The 20989-nt window shown below is 35.4% G+C and overlaps 1 protein-coding gene and 1 long non-coding RNA gene across 10 annotated transcripts in view; both read right to left on the bottom strand.

Annotated features, from left to right (window-relative positions):
* Positions 1–72: 72 nt before the first annotated feature.
* LOC131516532 (uncharacterized) lies at positions 73–1539 on the bottom strand. The gene is made up of 2 exons (XR_009264129.1): positions 1138–1539; positions 73–899 (listed from the first exon to the last, which is right to left on the bottom strand). It is a non-coding gene; the product is annotated as an uncharacterized LOC131516532 (long non-coding RNA).
* Positions 1540–2738: 1199 nt separating this feature from the next.
* Positions 2739–20989, bottom strand: part of DNAAF4 (dynein axonemal assembly factor 4) — a 70964-nt gene continuing 52713 nt past the window's right edge. For 2 of the 9 annotated variants that reach the window (XM_058737657.1, XM_058737660.1), the window contains 3 exons: positions 14163–14316; positions 13020–13125; positions 8920–10704 (listed from right to left, as the gene is read on the bottom strand). In XM_058737657.1, the coding sequence (XP_058593640.1) occupies positions 10595–10704; positions 13020–13125; positions 14163–14316 (370 nt within the window). In that variant the 3' untranslated portion in view covers positions 8920–10594. Of the gene's footprint in view, positions 3276–4333; positions 4899–4938; positions 5012–8919; positions 10705–13019; positions 13126–13762; positions 13833–14162; positions 14317–14993; positions 15616–20989 lie in introns of those variants that run through there. The other 7 variants (XR_009264127.1, XR_009264124.1, XR_009264125.1 and 4 more) reach the window with 7 other exon arrangements.

The raw sequence follows: 20989 nt of genomic DNA, 5'->3' as shown, positions 1-20989 counted from the left end.
CATTCATTCATTTGGCAGGTATTTATAGAACACTTGCTAATGACAGTCACTAATGCAAATGGAACACAGAAATAAAAGACAGTCCCTTTATTGTTTCAATGAGTAATATTTTAGGGGAATGAGATTAGCAAATTAATAAAATGTGATAATTTATGTAAATTATGCAAAAGGTCTTTCAGACACAAAGACAGAATTGCTCAAATTGAGACCAAGGACATCAGGAGAAGCATCCTGGAAAAGGTAAAACCAAATCAAAGGAAAGATCAGTAGAGGAAGAAGAAGCAATACGTAGAAGTACAAAGATGTAAGAGATGCAGTACTTTTTTATAAACGCAAATAATTTGATATATCCTTAACACAGTGTAAGCAGTGGTGGATGACAGACTATTCTTTAAACTATGTAATTCCACTGTATACAGAGATTTATTTATTTCAGCTGCCATCTGTTGAAACCACACTTGAGTCTGAGTACCTTTAATGAAAAAAATCACTGCTCTTATTTTTCCCTATTAGTGTCAGATTCAGGATATTAACATCAATTAAAAAATAATCTTGAGTTGCTAGGGGATCAGAAATTTGTATCTTCTATTTATAAAAAAATGGTGTGATATGAGAAAATAGTTCAAACTCTGCCTCATAAGATTTTTCCAAACACCTCAAAACTTATTTGATAATGACATAAACAAAAAGAAAAATTAGTTTTGTTCACCTCCTCTAAAACACCAAAAATCAGGGCATTGCACAAGATACTGAGGTGAATACTGCAAATTTAAAAAAAACTTGAGTTTAGTTGCCTTTTCTCCACAAAATCTATACAACCTATTTTCCCCCTTCACTGTAGGTACTCAATTTGTGGCAAGTGAAGTCAATTTTTTCAAATTTAGAATCTATAGGGGCGCCTGGGTGGCTCAGTTGGTTGAGCATCCGACTTCGGCTCAGGTCATGATCTCACAGTCTGTGAGTTCGAGCCCCACATCGGCTCTGTGCTGACGGCTCAGAGCCTGGAGTCTGCTTCCGATTCTGTGTCTCCCTCTCTCTCTGCTCCTTCCCTGCTCATGCTCTCTCTCTGTCTCAAAAATAAATAAAAACATTAAGAAAAAAAAAAATTAAAAAAAAATTTAGAATCTATATATTAACCTAAAGATTCTTACTATAGCAGGTGGTTAGGCCCTTTTTTGTTTGTTGCTAAAATTCTCAGGTAGGATGAGTATCTCAGAATCAAGCACATTGTCTGGAATAGCCACTATATAGTCATTTAGTGCCTGTTAAAGTCCAGGGATTTTCTAGGCACTAAGAGCATGTCCTCATGGAGCTTAGATTCTGGTAAATTCCAGTAGGGAAAAAGAGACCAAAAAACATATGTATAGAGGGGTGCCTGGGTGGCTCAGTAGGTTAAGTGGCCGACTCTTGATTTTGGCTCAGGTCATGATCTAACGGTTCATGAGTTTGAGCCCCATGTTGGGCTCTGTGTTGACAGTGTGGAGCCTGCCTGGGATTCGTTCTCTCTCTCTCTCTCTCAGAATAAGTAAATACTCTCAAAAAAAAGTATAGATGGGGTGCCTGGGTGGCTCAGTCGGTTAGGCGTCCGACTTCGGCTCAGGTCACGATCTCACACTCTGTGAGTTCGAGCCCCGCGTCGGGCTCTGAGCTGATGGCTCAGAGCCTGGAGCCTGTTTCCGATTCTGTGTCTCCCTCTCTCTCTGCCCCTCCCCCATTCATGCTCTGTCTCTCTCTGTCTCAAAAATAAATAAAAACTTAAAAAAAAAAAAAATTAAAAAAAAAGAAGTATAGATATATATGTGTGTAAGTACATATATATATAGGCATATATTTACATTTACATACATGTATAAATGTACATATATAAATGATGTATACATAGTTACACGTAAATATTTATGTATGCCTATAAATATATATAAAATATGCCAAGTGATAAATGTTATGGGGGAAAAAATAAAATAGGGTTGGGGAAAAGGGAGTGCTTAAGCAAGGAGTTATTTTTGGTAGACTGGTCTGGGAAGGTCTCTGATAAGTTGATGTCTGACCAAACCCCTGAAGGAAGTGAAGAGAATCTCTGGGGAAAGTAGAGCTGTTGTGAGACAACTGAACATGTAGTCTGGAGTTCAAGGGAGAAGCCCATGTTGAATATAATCAGTTTGAACAATATCCACACGAAGATATTATTTAAAATCATGAGGCCAGATAAGACTATAAGGTATTCATAGAAAAGAGACCAAAGGACTAAACTCTAGGGAACTCCAACATTTAGAAATCATGGGAATGAATATAAATAAACAAATGAGATCAAGAAGTGATTAGTGAAGGAGGAAGAAATTAGCAAACTGATGCCCAAAAGCCAAGTAAAGGATTTGTTTCAAGAGGCCAGCTGTGTGAAATTATCTTGAGAGGTAACACATGGATTGAGATCTGAAGGTACAAATAGGCAATGCAGAGAACATTAGTCACCTCAAGGAGAAGTGTTTTAGTGAGGTCACAGAAAGGAAAACTTTAATGGAATAGGTTTAAGAAAAAATGGAAGTGGTACTTTTTAGTAGTTTTGCTGTACACTGAACAGAGAAACAGACTGGAAGCCGGAAGTAGACATATGGAGCCAAAGGTTATTTTTTAAAAGATAGGATAATATAGCCTATTTGTATTCTGATGGGATCACTTTTTGTGAACTACTGACCTGTACTAATCAGCTCTAAAGATAAAATGTAGTTGAAGACAACTACAGAGTAATGTTTCTTTAATATAGACTAAAAAAACTAAACTGTATAAAATCAAAAGCATGGATAGACAATATACAGAATTATTCACCAGCTTATAGTATATTTAGAATCTGGATACAAACAACTTAAAAGAAGCTTTAGAGTTTGGACTGTGAAATTCACCACTTTGTGAGATATACAACATAAAGCAATACATTTTTGGAATATGCTAAAATGTAAGTAAGTAAACAAATACACAAATTTGTAACTTACTTTACAAATAAGTAAACAAACACAAACGAGTTTGTAATTTTTCCAAAAAGAAGGATTTCATTTCAGAAAACAGTTTGAACAACTCATTCTTGTAGAAAATATTTAAACACATTAGGTAAAAAATTCAGAGGGGCCCGTGCGTGGCTAAGTAGGTTAAGCATTGGACTCTTGATTTTGGCTCCGGTCATGGTCTCGTGGTTGTGAGATGAACCCCACATCAGGCTCCGTGCTGAGCAGGAAGCCTGCTTGGGATTCTCTCTCTCCCTCTCTCTCTGCCCCTCCCTGGCTCTGAAAAAACAAAAACAAAAACTCATATACTTTAGGCAAACTTTCCGACCTTTATATGATTATCAGAATTGTTGACATTTCACTTCCATTTCTTGACTCATCATTACTGCAAATACAGCATGAGCTCTCAGCTTCAAATAAAACGAAGTTTATCTTCCCAAAGTAATATTTTATCAGTGAGTTTAGGTCTGCCTCTCTTTTAGCTATAAACTAAAAGACTATCAGAAATCTAGTTTACCCCATCAAAAATCTAATAAATATATTTGAACAAATAAGTTGATTGGTTTTTACCATGTATAATAGCTAAAAATTATTGAGTTTACTATTTCTATTATTGTACTGTTTTCTTTGTTTACTAAACAAAAAACATGTTTATTAGGTCATAAAAAGGATAAAATGAAGTATAAATACTGTCAAAAGTAGTTCCTTAAAGAGACTATTTTAAGATGGCCATAGGGTCATCATATGCCTTTAAAACATTTTAGAAAAAAAAATAAATTAAAAAATAAAACATTTTGGAAAGGGGAATTACATTTCAAAAACTATGGGTAATGACAAAGAGAAGATGCTGGTAATGTGGTCATTATCTGAAGCATAAACCTGGTTTTATTGGAGAGTTAGTTACAGTGAGGTATGCCTTAGGGTTTATAAACAAACCTTATAGGAAAGAGGAAGCCTGTTGTGTACAATTGGATGCATGATGCCATGAAACATTCTATTCAAACTAATTCTCCTTGTTCTGATTCTATGTGTTAAAAAACAGAATTCAACTGAGTGAACTTGAAAAATTTAACTGGCTTTATTTAACAGTCAGACAGGATCCCATCTAGCCAGCAGAAAAGTGCTCTGAGAGGCTAAACAAAATGGAAGATGTTTATAGGCAGAAACAGGGTGGGGCAAAGAAGCTATTAACAAAAAAAGAGGGAGGGGGAGGAGGAGGAGGAGGAGGAGGAGGAGGAGGAGGAGGAGGAGGAGGAGAAGGAGAAGAAGAAGAAGAAGAAGAAGAAGAGGAGGAGGAGGAGGAGGAGGAGGAGGAGGAGGAAAGAAGAATTGTTTCAGGCAAGGTCACCTTCCTTTGGGGGAAGCATGGGGTTCTAGCAAGCAATTTACCTCACTAGTGCTGATCAGAAAATTCCAGATTGACTGGTTAAAATTCAGATTCTTGCAATTATATCCTGATTTGCAGCAATGGGGGCAAGTGACTCCATTTTTATTTTACTTTTTAAATTATTTTTATCATTTTTAAAATTCCAGAATAATTAACATACACTGTTGTATTAGTTTCAGGCATACAATATAGTGATTCAACAATTCTACACATTATTCAGTGCTCATCATGATAAGGGTACTCTTAATTCCCTTCACCTATTTCAGCCATTCCCTCCCCTCTGGCAAACACCAGTTCTCTATATTTAAGAGACTTTTTTTTTTTCATCTCTTTTCCCTTTGTTCATTTGTTTTGTTTCTTACATTCTGCATAGGAATGAATTCATGTAGTATTTGTCTTTCTTATACTGACTTATTTCACTTAGCATTATACCTTCTAGATCCATCCATTTTGTTGCAAATGGCAGAATTTCATTTGTTTTATGGGTAACATTCCATTGTAGATACATACCATACCTTCTTTTTTTTTTTTTTTTTTTTTTTTTTTTTTTCATACCATACCTTCTTTATCCATTCATCTATCAGTGCATACTTGGGTTGCTTCCACATTCCAGTTAATGTAAATAATGCTGCAATAAACATAGGGGTACATATATCCTTTCAAATTCTTATTTTCATTTTCTTTGGGTAAATAGTAGCGGAATTACTGGATCATATGGTAATTGTTTTTCATTTTTCAAGTAACCTCCACCCATTTTCCACAGTGGCTGCACCAGTTTGGATTCCCACCAACAGTGCCCAAGGGTTCCTTTTTCTCCATGCCTCCCCAACACTTGTTACATCTTGTCTCTTTGATACTATCCATTCTGACAGGTGTAAAGTGATATTTCATTGTGATTTTGATTTGCATTTCCCTGACAATGAGTGATGTTAAGCATCTTTTTGTGTGTCTTTGGAGTAATGTCTGTTCTTATCTTCTGCCTGTTTTTAATCAGATTGGTTTTTTGTTTTGTTTGTTTTTGTGTTGTGTAAGTTCTTTATATACTTTGGGTATTAACCCCTTATTGAATATATTATTTGCAAATATCTTCTCCAATTTGGTGTCTTTTTGTTTTGTTGATTGTTTCCTTTGCTATTCAAAGTTTTGTATTTTCATGTAGTCCCAATAGTTTATTTTTGCTTTTGCTTCCTTTGCCTTAGGAAACATATCTAGAAAAATGTCAGAGAAATTACTGCCTGTGCTCTCTTCTAGGACTTTAGGTGTCATATTTAGGTCTTTAGTCCATTTTGAGTTTATTATTGTATATGGTGTAAGAAAATGGTCCAGTTTTCCCAAGACCATTTGTTAAACACCCTTTCTTTTTCCCACTGCATATTCTTGCCTCCCTGGCATAGCTTTATTAACCATGTAAGTGTGTGTTTATTTCTAGGCTTTCTATTCTGTTCCATTGATCTATATGTCTGTTTTGGTGCCAGTACCATACTGTTTTGATTAATACAACTTTGTAGTATATCTTGAAATCTGGGATTGTGATACCTCCAGTTATGTTCTTCTTTTCCAGATTACTTTGGCTCTTCAGGATCTTTTGTGGTTCCATAAAAATTTTAGGATTTTTTATTCTAGTTCTGTGAAAAATGCTCTTGGTATTTGATTGGGATTGCATTAAATCTGTAGATTGCTTTGGGTAGAATGGACATTCTAACAATATTTGTTCTTCCAATCCATGAGCATAGAATATCTTTCCATTTGTGTCATCTTCAATTTCTTTCATCAATGTTTTATAGTTTTCAGAGTACAAGTCTTTCCCCTCTTTGGTTAGGTTTATCCCTAGGTTTTATTATTTTTGGTGCAATTGTACATGGGATTTTCTTAATTTCTCTTTCTGCTACTTCATTATTAGCGTACAGAAATGCAACAGGTTTCTGTATTTTGATTTTGTATCCTGCAGCTTTCCTGATTCATTTCTCAGTTCCAAAGTTTTTTGGTGGAGTCTTTAGGGTTTTCTATATATATAGTATCATGTCATCTACAAGTAGTGAAAGTTTTACCTCTCCTTACCAATTCCAATGCCTTTCATTTCTTTTTCTTGTCTAATTGCTGTGGCTAAAACTTCCAGTAGTATGTTCAATGAAAATTTTGAGAGTGGAAATCCTGTCTTGTTCCTGCCCTTGGGGGAAAAGCTCTGTTTTTCCTCATTGAGGATGATGTTAGCAGTGAGTTTTTCATAGATAGCCTTTATTATGTGGATGTCTATTCCCTCTAACCCTACTTTGTTGAGGGTTTTTATTATGAATGGATATTGTACCTTGTCAAATGTTTTTCTGCATCTATTAAAATAATATTTTTTTATCCTTTGTCTTATTTTTTAATGTTTATTTATTTTGAGAGAGTGCGCACACACATGAGCAGGAGAGGGGCAGAGAGAGAGAGAGAGAGAGAGAGAGAGAGAGAGAGAGAGAGAATTCCATGCAGGCTCCCCACTCAGCATGGAGCCTGATATGGGGCTTGATCTCACAACCATGAGATCATGACCTGAGCCCAGATCAAGAGTCTTAAGCTTAACTGACTGAGCCACCCAGGCAACCCTATCCTTTTTCTTACTGATGTCATGTATCAAGTTGATTGATTTGTGAACATTCAGCCACCCTTATATCCCAAGAATAAATCCCACTTGATTGTGGTGAATGATTTTTTTTAATGTATTGTTGGATTTGGTTTGCTAATAATTTGTTGAGGATATATGTATCTATGTTCATCAGAGATATTGGCCTATAGTTCTCTCTTTTTTTTGTAGTGACTCTATCTGGTTTTGGTGTCAGGGTAATGCTGGCTTCATAGAAAGCTTTCCTTCCTCTTCCATTTTTTGGAATAGTTTGAAAAGAATAGGTATTAACCCTTTAAATGTTTGGTAGAATTCACTTGTGAAGCCACAAGTGACTCCATTTTGGACCTGTTTCTTTTAACATGTTTACCAAGCAATTTTATGATGTGATTTACTATATACATCTGTTTATAAGGAAAGGTGAATTGTCATATAACCTATCATCCCCATGCAGATGCTCAATTTCTAATTATGAATTAATAAGTAGGCAGTCTGTTTTGCTGGATTAATAATTAATAAGTAGGCAGTCTGTTTTGCCCAGGCAGTCCCTGAGCTGGGTTAATGTGAATCTGATACTCAGAGATGGATCAGCTATTGATAGGTCTTTGAGAGTGAGACTGAGCCAGATCAGATCAATACGATAATGAAATACTCCTGTTGTCAGTCTTTTTGGGAGATCACCTACTAACCCTTTCCCCAGATGGTATGTGCAAAAATCCTTTGTCCTTATTTGCCACATGGATGAGATTCACTGGAAAGTACTTGGCTTGCTGGTGACAAGTGGTCTCTCCTTCACCAAACTCTAAACAGGTTCCTTTAGCCACTTTCCAACTGGGCCTCATCCTTGGGCCTTGTCAAGTTCAGTTGTTAGCAAGAATAATGCTAAGTTGGGTTAGCCAGAATCCCCACCATTAATTTCAATCATTCTCAATATTTGACCAAATTCCTCACCCCTCATCATCCCCAGGTAATGCCCAATCAACCTGGCCTGCCTTCAGCAAGAATCCTTTTAGATTAATATAGCCAGAATCTCCCTACCCCTGATGTTTCCTCTTAGTGATTTTCTATCCACTGACAACTCCGACCCCCACCCCCAACTTGTTCCTTAGCTGTTAATCACCACTTGTCCATTGCCCATGCTATATTATGAAAAGACCCCAATTCTACACTGAGATCTCTTTTCTTATCCTGTAATAGTTCCCAAGTGAAATGTGTTTTTACTGCTCTAACTACTGTCCAGCTCTGGTTTTCTTTGACTCTGGAAAACTGGACAGGATATGTTTATACAAACATATGTGTTTACTTTCTACTTAACTATTGGATAGCACCTATCTATTAGGAATAATATTTTACTTCTGTCAGTAAAGAGCTAAAATGTATTAAAAAAATTATACCAAACCTGGTCTGGGACAAACCACTTTTGCTTAATGTAATTCACAAACCTCTTTCTGGGAAGAAAGAGATGAACTTTCCTCATAAAATGCTTAAGCACTTTAATGACATAAAAACAGGTTTAATCAAACTAGTTACCCATCCACCCTGATTCCGAAGTGACTATCAAAGGGCAAGTGAATGGTATATTAGAAAATATTTTTTTAATTAAGTCTAACAATAACTATTTTCTATTCCTGTAAAGCATCCACTGCAAAATGTGCTAAGTCTGATCTTTCCTTTGTAATCAATATTTTGATATAGTTTTGATATTTCTTCATAGCCAAATTTGTCAAAAAATCATCTTTAATTAACATGTATACTATGTATTTATGTGTATGGTAATCACATAGTAGTGGGGGATTAAAGATCCCTTCAGATGATTAAAGATCCCTTCAGTTTACATTTCTGTAACAGCCACATTTAGTTTGTTATCCATTTGGTATCTTGAAATTAATTTCAATTAAATAATTGACATTATGAAAAAAATCAAAGGACTACTATTAGAATTTTTTTATCTTTTATTCACAGGCCTTAATTAGCACTATTATTTGGGAGGTATGTTTTTATCATAAAAGAGATGGGAATGTTGTATCAATATTTCAACTCTGTCACTACTTCAATCTAAGACAAAAGTCCCTTGTAAACCATAGGAGATTGCTCAAAAGAGGTCAAGTATTTCGTAAATACAAATTCATCTGTTGCATTTAAACCAAGACTTTACTTAGAGGATAGGGTAAAAAATATTCACACATAACTAGTTAAGACTATCCCTTCTTCTATTCCTCCAAGGATAGATCTTTTGCCCTTAGGGCAGCTGTTGGGCCCAGTCTTTTTCGAGAGGGCAGGGGGAGAGGGGGAGAGGATGGTAACAGGAAGAGCCTGAAGCAGCACTAGGTTGGTTAATATATTTTGAACATCAAACTGGTATTTGACACACATGAAGACCCATCTTCATGTTGGTAACACTTATTTTTTAAAAATAAATTAACAAACCAGTGTTGATTATAAGCAAAAGCAATCCTTATTAGAAGCAAGTCTTATTAGAAGGTCTAATAACTGGACAAGGCTGCTATGTAAGTTATCAAAAGTTGCTTTATAAAAGTCTCAAGGTTGCTGAACTAACCTTATCTGTTCCCATTCAAAAAAAATATTGAGTTAAAAAAAAAAAGAATGAAGCTGTCTTATGGTCCATTTGAATGATATCAGATGACCAAATGCTATAAAAACTTACTCCTAAAAAATTGTTTGATTTTTCTAAAAATCCTCTAAATATAAACAGACAATTGTGATAACTACTATGTGCAAAAGGGAAGCTATACTGTTTTTGCTTAATTCTTGCATCATCACAGTGATACAACACAAGTGGTGGTGCAATCAAATGCCAGTATCATAATATTCTGTGTTAACATTTCACCCTTTGCTGTCTTTTTTTCTTTTTCCTATTGTACTTGAAGGTACTAGAAAACTTACCTTCATCAGATAGTATGAAATATGATCAAGGCTTTGGGGAACACTGCCTGTAGCTGAAGTTGAAAACAAGGTTTCCCAAACAGTTGTTTTGCTAGATTGAACTGGTCTAACCTCCCACACAGGTGGTGGAGAAGTATGAAAGGGAAAAAAAAGGTTCTGTGCATTGAAAACTAAGTGAACATCAGTATTGATTATACCAAGGTCAATCATTCAGACAACTAAGTAGTATATATAATTAAAAAAAATTTTTTTAAGGTGGTCTTTTATTTTCAAATTTTACCTTGTCAAAAATGAATCCGTGTCTTAATACTCATCACACCAACAAATATTTGGTTAGTTTTAAGGGCAAGTTGAATTCAGTAACAACAACAACAACAATATATATATACATATATACATATGTATGTATATGTATGTACATATATATGTATATATATATATATATAATTAATCTGTGTATTGAAGAAGAATTAAATCATTCTTGTTTTGATTTACTTATTCAGAAACCATTCAAGTCACACATTTAATCTTCCATAGATTTGTAATATATAAATCTATAGATTTTGCCCTCTACAGAACTAGAGAACTAAAGAGAAAGTGATTCTGCACAATCAGCCATATTTACAAATATTCCTAATGTCTCCAGTTATTTTTTTAAAAACTTCAAACAATATCTGGTACAATACCTAGTTGCTTCAGCAGTCATTAAGATTTTAGTTCTGTTCCTTGAATTATATTCCGAATCTTCTCAGCATCATTTTGTACAATTTCATTGGACGGGTCAATCTTAAGTGCAGCTTCATAATCCTGTAAGCCTATATTTATATAGCAGTGATAGTCAATAAAATCAGTATTTTATACATACTTGTGTTATCTAGACAATTTTTTTTTTTTTACTAAAAATAACCAATAAGAACATGGTTCAGGACAAGTACCAGGTTTTCAATTAGATTCTCATTTTCATGTATGCATCTCTATGTAGTATTTCTAAAATACTGCAGAAATTTTTCAGTAATTTCAGAAGTAATTATACTCACTTCACTCAGGACTTTGTAAGAAGCAGTTTTTTTAGGGTTTTTAAAAATTCATTTAAGTAATCTCAACACCCAATGTGGGGCCAAGATCAAGAGTCACATGCTCTTCCAACTGAGCAAGCCAGGCACCTCAGAAACAGTTATTTTAAATTCAAGTACAAATAAGCTAACAGCTTAAACTCATTAAAGCATGAACAGACTCATTTTTGAAAAATGCCATCTTATTTAGAAATTCTAGATTAGGAGAGCTTGGGTGGCTCAGTCGGTAAAATGTCCAATTTCAGCTCAGGTTTTGTAGTTTGTGAGTTCGAGCCCTGCGTTGGGCTCTGTGCTGAAAGCTCAGAGCCTCGAGCCTGTTTCAGATTCTGTGTCTCCCTCTCTTTCTGCACCTCCCCTGCTCCTGCTCAGTGTGTTTCTCTCTCAAAAATAAATAAATATTAAAAAAAATTTTTTTTTGATTCTAGATTAAAAAAATAATTTTGGTAGACTCAATCCATACTTTATATAATCCATAGATTATCGTTTATGTTTTTTTCTATAGCTATCATACCTACAGAATTCTTTTGAGGAAAAATTGGCTTAAAAGGAAAGCATTGTGGGCTGGTTGTTACATATATACACAAATGAGTCTAAATCTTCACCAAAATAAGCAGTGGGAAAATTTCTTTGAGAATAAGGAAACTTGAGTTCTAAGTGCTACTGGTTTGCCATGCCACTTGAGGTAAAGCACTTAACTTCTCCAAGCCTCCATTTTCTCATCATTAAAATGAAGAGTACTTTTAGCTCAGAAAGTCTATAGTGCTATCATTTCTAAAGAATGCTTTAAAATCTTTCATTCCTGCATTCATAATTTTTATCTTCACAAAGCTGGACGAGACACTTAAAAAACAAAAACAAAAACAGGGCATATAAATCTCATATGGGTGCTTTGGTTGGAAAAATCTCTGGGGTACCTGGGTGGTTCAGTCAGTTGGACATAGGACTCTTGATTTCACCTTAAGTCATGAGATCGAGCCCTGCATCAGGCTCTGCAATGCACGTGGAGCTGCTTAGAATTCTCTCTTGTGCACACATGTGCGCTCTCTCTCAATAAATTTAAATTTTTTTTTTAATTTAAAAAATGAAAAAAATAGAAATCTAAAAATGTCAGAAACAAGTTTAAAAACAAAGTCAGAAATAATAAAACCATATAGACTAGCCCCTTCCCTGGCAAGGCATCATCAAGGAGTATACCTTTAGGCATTGAATAAAGGAAAGCTGAATGGTCCTCTGGGTACAGAAGTATGGGAAGAAGAACATTAATGGTAAGACACTGACTACTAAAAACTTTTGCCTTTGGAGCAAAATGAGTAACTGCAAACCAGTCCCCAAACACATTAAAAACGAAAAACAATAAAAAATCAGTGTTATGGCTTCTATCCACCAGGCTGAATTACAAACCTTAGCACAGTCCCACAAATATAAGCAATGATCATATACGGTAGTACATCAGTTATTTCTGAGCTTGTGTGTGTGTGTGTGTCTGTGTGTGTGTGTGTGTGTGTGTGACCAAAGCAGTTCATTTTAAATTTCCATCATATCTTAAGTGACTCATTTTTTAAAAAAAAAAATTTTTTTAACGTTTTATTTATTTTTGAGACAGGGAGAGACAGAGCATGAACAGGGGAGGGTCAGAGAGAGGGAGACACAGAATCTGAAACAGGCTCCAGGCTCTGAGCTGTCAGCACAGAGCCCGATGTGGGGCTCGAACTCACGGACCGCGAGATCATGACCTGAGCCAAAGTCGGCCGCTTAACCAACTAAGCCACCCAGGCACCCCTTAACTGACTCATTTATAACCTTTATCACACATCTTTCTATAGAAAAGTCGTCTGATGCTACAGCATTTTCTGAGACCTAAACCGGTTGTTCACTCCCTTCTACAACAATAAATTTTTTAAGTATTTCAAAATCATTTTTGTCAGATAAATTGCAAAGAATACATTAAATGCTAAAAATATAAAACAGTGGAGTCCTAAAAAGTTATGATCTTAATCCCATTGATACTTTTTTCAGAGTATAATTTGTAACTTAAAACATTTCTATCAATTTCTTACCTTCTACATACAATTCTAGTTGACAGAATGCTGTTCCACGTCGTATATGTGCCTTCATTCTTCCATTAGCATTGTCTGCAACAGGTGGTGTCAATAATTCTAGTGCCTTACAGAATAAAATGAGGGAGAGACAATTTCCTAATTTAAACTTGAGCAAAAACATGGTAAAAATATTAACTCTGAAACAAGCCTCAAGTCTTCACCCACCAAAATTTTGGGCTTAACTGATATAGAAATGTATCAAATATTTATATTTGGGTTGAACAATTTAAAGAATTGTTCAATTGTTCCTATACAAGATTCATACCCTCTCTCCCAAAGTTATCTCTGGTTTATCATTTGAAACCTCTACATTTTTACCTTCATTAACAGGAATGATTAAAGAGTATTGGAGATCTTTTATAAAAATTCAAATTGGGCATTTCAGTTCATTCAATCATTCAATAAATATTTGTGGCCAGAATTGTGCTAATAAAAGGAAAACTGGATCCTAAGAATATTGCCAGATCTTTTAGTAGCTTAATAAGATCAAAGTATGAGGATCTGGTTATTTCTTCCATATTTTCAATCTCAAGGGGCAACTTAAGAGATTTTGCATGTGATTTTCCCTGTAGACAGGTTACTTGGATATGGAAAAAAAAGAGAAAAAAACTAGTTTATTAGTAATGGCATGATATTAGTAATGAAATTAGGATATACTAAGTTACTCTGAAAATCGGGAAATTACTAGGGAGCTATCCTACCGTGCAAGTGGTAGTGATAACAAGGGAATACCAAGTTTTCTTCCTTCAACCTTGCAGTAAGTCTGCAAAACTTTAATAAGAAAAAGGGTAAGCACAACTGACAAACATTTACTAATTTCCTTGTGAATTTCAAAGGATACATCAAGGAAATATAGGAGCAATTGATAGGGGATTTCTAATGAAACTTGAAATCTCAAAAAAAAAAAAAAACAGTTTCTTATCTATTCAAACACAGAAAAATCTTTTTTTCAGTAAAAAAAAAAAAAAAAAAAGCCCAACAAGATGACTCTTATAATCCTTGCATCTCAACTACATAAATTTAAAAGAAAACACATGAAGGGTATCATTTAAACCAATAAATAAGGATAACAATTTTAAAGCAACACACACACACACATACCTTAGAAGAATCTTCGATGGCCTTGTGTAAGTTTTTTAGTTTTAGGTGGCAAGCAGCCCGATTCAAATACAATAGTGGAATCTTGTTATTTAGTCTTATGGCTAAGTTATATGCATTAATAGCTGCCAAATAGTTTTCTGTTGCGAACAATTTACTAATGAGACAAAAAAAAAAAAAGGAAAACAATATAACATTGAAATAGGAACACAGAAATACTATCTAGTAACATCTGGCAGAGGAGATGGTTTACCTCCTTTTCTATTCCCTATACAATGGTTTGTAGGCTACACTGCCCCCTACTTTCCTCCACATGTATCAACATATAATCTGAATGGGACTGACCTCACCCCCACCTCCAAAGGTAGCTATGGTAGTTTAAGCCCTAAGCATATTTCTATCCTCTTGGCTACAATGACTGACTTGGGGATAAGCTTGTGACCTAAATTGGTCTATTCAGAATGAAGCCTGTGACTTTGTTTCCAATGTTGGAGAATGAAAAGTTGGGAAAACTCCTCTTGCTGGATACAAATGAAGAAAGCATACAGCCCTAACTGTGGTGACCATTTTTAACACGATGAAAAGAGCCAGCACTAGAATGAAGCTGATACCATAGAATTATGAAAAGAAAAGGCAGACAGAAGCAGAGTCCTTAGTGATACAATGAAGCTGCTGCATCAAGCTTTACCTGAAATATAACATACCTTTAGCTTTTTAGTTACATAGCCAATAAATTCCTTTTAACAGAGTTTAAAATTGTTTAAATTTTTTTTTTATTACTTGCAAACAAAAGCATCTAATAGACAGTTTAAATCTTCCAAAATTCTCTTCAAACAGATGTACATAATTAAGGGTTTTATTTAAAATGTAAAGTGGTTTTTATTTTTCATGTACAATTCCTAGAATTTTGGAAAGTGCACAAAAAAAGGGAAAAAATAAAATACCAAATATAAAACTGCTATATAAAGAATACTTTGTATTTATTTCCAGTTGACTGTACTGCATACTGTACTGTTCTAGAACTTGATGACATCAAAGTAAAAGTCATTAGTAAACCATTAGTAAAAGGTAAAACAACACTACTGTGACATCTAACGTAATCCTGATTCAAGTTTAAAATAACTTGCACAAACTAGAAAAGCTAATTCTCTGATAAAAGTTTATGTTTCTGAAATGCCTCATATCAGCTAGGATGTTTCGGAATGCAAGTAACAGGATCTCAACTCAAACTGGCTTAAACAAGGAAGTAGGAAGTAAATGATCTCACATTTAAAAAGTCCAGAGAGGGAAGCCAGGGTGGCTCAATCAGTTAAGCCTTAGACTTTTGATTTCAGCTCAGGGCATAATCTCACGGTTTGTGAATTTGAGCCCCATGTAGTGCTCTGTGCTCACACGGCAGAGCCTGCTTGGGATTCTTTCTCTTCCCCCTTTCTCTCCCCACTTCCCTGCTTGTTCTCTCTCTATCAAAATAAATAAGTTTAAAAAATTAAAAAGAAAACAAACAAAAAAACAAAACAGAAAAACAACTCCAGAGGGAAAGGCTCCATGCCCAATGAAATCAGCAACTTGAACATATTATCAAGGCCTAAGGTTACTTACACTTCTCCATTATACTATACTCACAAGCTACTTCATCCTAGGGCTGGTTTTTCTCATAGTATAAGATGACTGCATAGCTTAAGGTGCCACATTCAAAGCACGATATTCATTAGAACAAAATGGGACGGTATCTTCTGGTATATGCTCCTTGAGAGCAAAAAAAACTTTTCCAGAAATCTCCTGGTTCACCTCCTTTCCCATCTCATTAACCAAAAGTACCCACCTGAAAAAAATATTAAGCCTTGGGGTACCTGGGTGGCTCAGTTGGTTAAGTGTCTGACTCTTGGTTTCTGCTCAGGTCACCATGATCTCACAGTTCCATATCAAGTCCTGTATCAGTTCCACACTGAAATGGATCCTGCTTGGGATTCTCTCTCTTCTCTCTTTCTTTCCCTCCCCCACCTCAAGCTCTTTCTCAAAATAAACTTTAAAAAATATATATTTTGTCTTAATAAAACCACCATAAAATCACTCCCTCTCTTCCTCAATCTCTCTCCCCATCTGTCTCTCTCTCTCCCCACTTTTACACCTCAGTACTACATATTGCTGTTTGGGAGCATTTAAGAAAATTCAACAATATGATAATCTTTTCATATTAAGAAAATTGGAGATACACTATTTTTAAAGTTTTTTTTTTTTTTTTTAAGCAAAGTATTCTCTAATTTCTGCCAGGATTTCTGAAACCAGTCTCCTCCTAATGATGGATATTTAGGGTTTTTGTTTCCTAATACTCTGCTTTTATAAACATTATAATAAAACATAGATCTAAAAACAAAACAACAACACAAGCAAATAAACCCACCAGCAGTGCAGTGAAAACCCTGATTTGTTGAAGTCAATCAGAATTTATCTCAGGACTTGGTCACATGGGTAATACGGTCTACACTCCTAACCAAAATAAGGTCTCAGCCAATAAGGATAAAGGGAGGGCATACATTTTGGCTGGATAACCTATAATGTCTACTACAAGCTCCCCCTCCCCTTTTTAATTATGGCACAATATACATAACATAAAATGTACCATTTTTAACCATTTTTAAATGTATAGTTAAGTGGCATTAAGTACATTCACATTGTTGTGCAATCATCATCAACATCCAACTCTAGAAGTTTTTCATCTTCCAAAACTGAAACTCTGTACTCATTAAACATTAACACCCCATTACCTCCTACCTTTGATGACCACCGTTCTATTATCTGTCCTATGAATTTGACTGCTGTAGGTACTTCATATAAGTGCAATTATACAGTATTTTTCCTTTTGTAACTGGCTTGTTTTACTTAGCGTAATGTCTTCAAGGTTCATCCATGTTGTAACATGTAACAAGAGTTTCTTCCCTTTAAGGCTATTGAGAATACACCATTCACAAAAATAAACTCAAAATGGATAAAGGACCTGAATGTGAGACAGGAAACCATCAAAACCCTAGAGGAGAAAGCAGGAAAAAACCTCTCTGACCTCAGCCACAGCTATTTCCTACTTGACACATCCCCAAAGGCAAGGGAATTAAAAGCAAAAATGAACTATTGGGACCTCATGAAGAGAAAAAGCTTCTGCACTGCAAAGGAAACAATCAACAAAACTAAAAGGCAACCAACAGAATGGGAAAAGATATTTGCAAATGACATATCAGACAAAGGGCTAGTATCCAAAATCTATAAAGAGCTCACCAAACTCCACACCCAAAAAACAAATAATCCAGTGAAGAAATGGGCAGAAAACACAAATAGAACTTCTCTAAAGAAGACATCCAGATGTCCCACAGGCACATGAAAAGATGCTCAACGTCGCTCCTCATCAGGGAAATACAAATCAAAACCACACTCAGATATCACCTCATGCCAGTCAGAGCAGCTAAAATGAACAAATCAGGAGACTATAGATGCTGGTGAGGATGTGGAGAAACGGGAACCCCCTTGCACTGTTGGTGGGAATGCAAACTGGTGCAGCCGCTCTGGAAACCAGTGTGGAGGTTCCTCAAAAAATTAAAAATAGATCTACCCTATGACCCAGCAATAGCACTGCTAGGAATTTACCCAAGGGATAGAGGAATGCTGATGCATAGGGGCACTCGTACCCCAATGTTTATAGCAGCACTCTCAACAATAGCCAAATTATGGAAAGAGCCTAAATGTCCATCAACTGATGAATGGATAAAGAAGTTGTGGTTTATATATACAATGGAATACTACTTGCCAATGAGAAAGAATGAAATATGGCCTTTTGTAGCAATGTGGATGGAACTGGAGAGTGTTATGCTAAGTGAAGTAAGTCATGCAGAGAACGAGAGATACCATATGTTTTCACTCTTTTGTGGATCCTGAGAAACTTAACAGAAGACCATGGGGGAGGGGAAGGAAAAAAAAAAAAGGTTAGAGAGGGAGGGAGGCAAAACATAAGAGACTCTAAAAAACTGAGAACAAACTGAGGTTTGAGGGGCGGTGGGAAGGAGAGGTGGGTGGGTGATGGGCATTGAGGAGGGCACCTGTTGGGATGAGCACTGGGTGTTGTATGGAAACCAATTTGACAATAAATTTCATATTAAAAAAAAAGAATATTCTGTTGTATGGATATACCACATTTTGTTTACCAAAATATCCATCAATGGGCACTTGGGTTGCTTCTACCTTCTGGCTATTGTGAATAATGCTACTGTGAACATGAGTGTACAAATATCTGTTTGTTTCCCTGCTTTCAATTCTTTTCTGTATATGCCCTAAAGTGAAATTGCCGGATCATACGGTAATTCTATTTTTAATTTTTTGAGGGGGCTCCATACTGTGTACAATTTATATTCCCACCAACAATGTTCAAGGTTTCTAATTTCTCCACATCCTCACAAACACTTGTTATTTTCTGGGTTATTTTGATAATACCCAGTGTAATCTATGTAAATTAGTATCCCACTGTGACTCTGATTTGCATTTTCTAAATAATTAGTGACATTCAGCATCTTTTCATGCACTTTTGCCTTTGGAAATCCTCTTTGGAGAAAAGCCTATTCAAGTTCTTTGCCTAATATATATATATATATATATATATACATATACATATATACACACACACACATATGTACATATATATACATATATATATGTACATATATATACATAACATGAATATATGTACATATATATATACATATATATGAATATATATGTATATACATATGTACATATATATGAAAAATATATAAATATTTATATATTTATATATTTATTTTCTTTGCCTACTTTTTAAAAAGATTGTTTAGTTTTTAAACTGTTGAGTTGCAGAAGTTCTTTAAATATATTCTGGATATTAACCCTTTATCAGATACATGATTTGCAAATATTGTCTCCATTCCATGGGCTGTCTTTTCATTCTGTTAATAGTGTCCGTCATGTACAAGTTTTTAATTTTGATGCATTTCCACTTAGTTGTCTTTTGTTGTCTGTGCTTTTGATGTCACATCCAAGAAATATTGCCAAATCCAATGTCATAAAGTACTCTGTGTTTTAGTCTAAGAAATTCATTGTTTTAGCTCTTCTGTTTAGATCTTTTATCTCTTTTGAGTTAATTTTTGTATAAGGTGTTAGGTAAGGGCCCAACTTCATTCTTTTGCATATCAATTTCCAATTTTCCCACCACCATGTGTTGAAAAGACTGTCCTTTCTCCACTGAATAACTACTGAAAATCATTTGATCATAGAGGGGAGAGCTATTTCTGGACTATCTATTCCATTGGTCTGTATAACTGTACAAATCTTATATTAACCTATACATTTGAAGAACAATTCCATTTTTCATCTTTAACATAAGTTTATAGTTTTATAATATAAAAGTTTTATCAGAAAAATTTTTCTAGGTTTGAAGGGAAGAAAAGTTTAAAATGAAAATTATTTTTAAACTATTTTTAACATTTATTTTTGAGAGACAGAGAAAGATAGAGCATGAGCAGGGGAGAGGCAGAGAGAGAGGGAGACACAGAATCTAAAGCAGGCTCCAGGCTCTGAGCTGTCAGCAAAGAGCCTGATGTGGGGCTTGAAACCACGAACTGTGAGATCATGACCTGAGCCGAAGTCGGACGCTTAACTGACAGAACCACCCCAGCGCCCCTACAATGAGTGTTATTAAAAGAACCATTGTAGGAGGCATAATAGCAAGAAATATAAAGTATTAAAATATTTTTAAAGTTTACATATACGTATTAAAATATAAATCCAAATGAACATTACTTTTTTTTAACTTTAATGTCACTACAAAAATTCAAAAATCTGCCGTATGGCTTTCAGAATGATTTTGAACTTGGAAACAGCCAAATTTCAAAAGGAAAGGGAAAAAATTAAGCCTGTATCCAAAGGGCAGCAACCTTTGAACAATTTAAGCAGAGAAGTTAATAACCATGAAGTCTTCATTGATGTTCGAAATAAGGCAATGCCAGTGAAAAGAATTATGCAAAAGTACTCATTAATTCAACACATACTGAGTGCTTATTATACTGAATGTATAGTGAGAATAAAAGAGACATGAACAATTGCAAACAATCCTGTCATTTTTATTTTTTTATTATTATTATTTAAAATTTTTTTAATGTTTTTATTTATTTTTGAGACAGAGAGAGACAGAGCATGAGCAGGGGAGAGGCGGAGAAAGAGAGGGAGACACAGAATCTGAAGCAGGCTCCAGGCTCCGAGCTGTCAGCACAGAGCCTGACACGGGGCTCGAACTCATGGAGTGTGAGATCATGACCTGAGCCGAAGTCAGACGCTCAACCGACTGAGCCACCCAGATGCCCCAAATCCTGTCATTTTTAATGTTTATTTATTTTTGAGAGACAGAGAGACAGAGTGAGGGGGGAAGGGGCAGAGAGAGAAGGAGACAGAATTTGAAGCAGGTTCCAGGTTCTGGGCTGTCAGCACAGAGCCCAACATGGGGCTTGAACCCACGAAGTGTGAGATCATGACCTAAGCCAAAGTTGATGCTTAACCAACTGAGCCACCCAGGAGCTCCAACAATCCTGTCATTTTTATGGTGACTGATGGGTATGCCTTTGTAAAGAAAGAAACATTCTGATTAGCAATAGCCAAAAGGGCCCAAGATTTTGTACAAGACTGGGAGAAGCAACCAGAGGCAGAAATGATAAGAAAGAAGTGATGTAGAGAGAAGTAAAGAAAAGGGCAGAAGACAGCTAGGAGAAATCAGAAGTAGTGGGGCTTAGCAACAGCAACAGGACCAGGAGCAACACATA

Source organism: Neofelis nebulosa, chromosome 7 (assembly GCF_028018385.1).
Source record: "Neofelis nebulosa isolate mNeoNeb1 chromosome 7, mNeoNeb1.pri, whole genome shotgun sequence".
Taxonomy (NCBI): domain Eukaryota; kingdom Metazoa; phylum Chordata; class Mammalia; order Carnivora; family Felidae; genus Neofelis; species Neofelis nebulosa.
The sequence above is the reverse complement of the archived record's forward strand: the minus strand, read 5'-3'. Positions and strand labels throughout refer to the sequence as shown.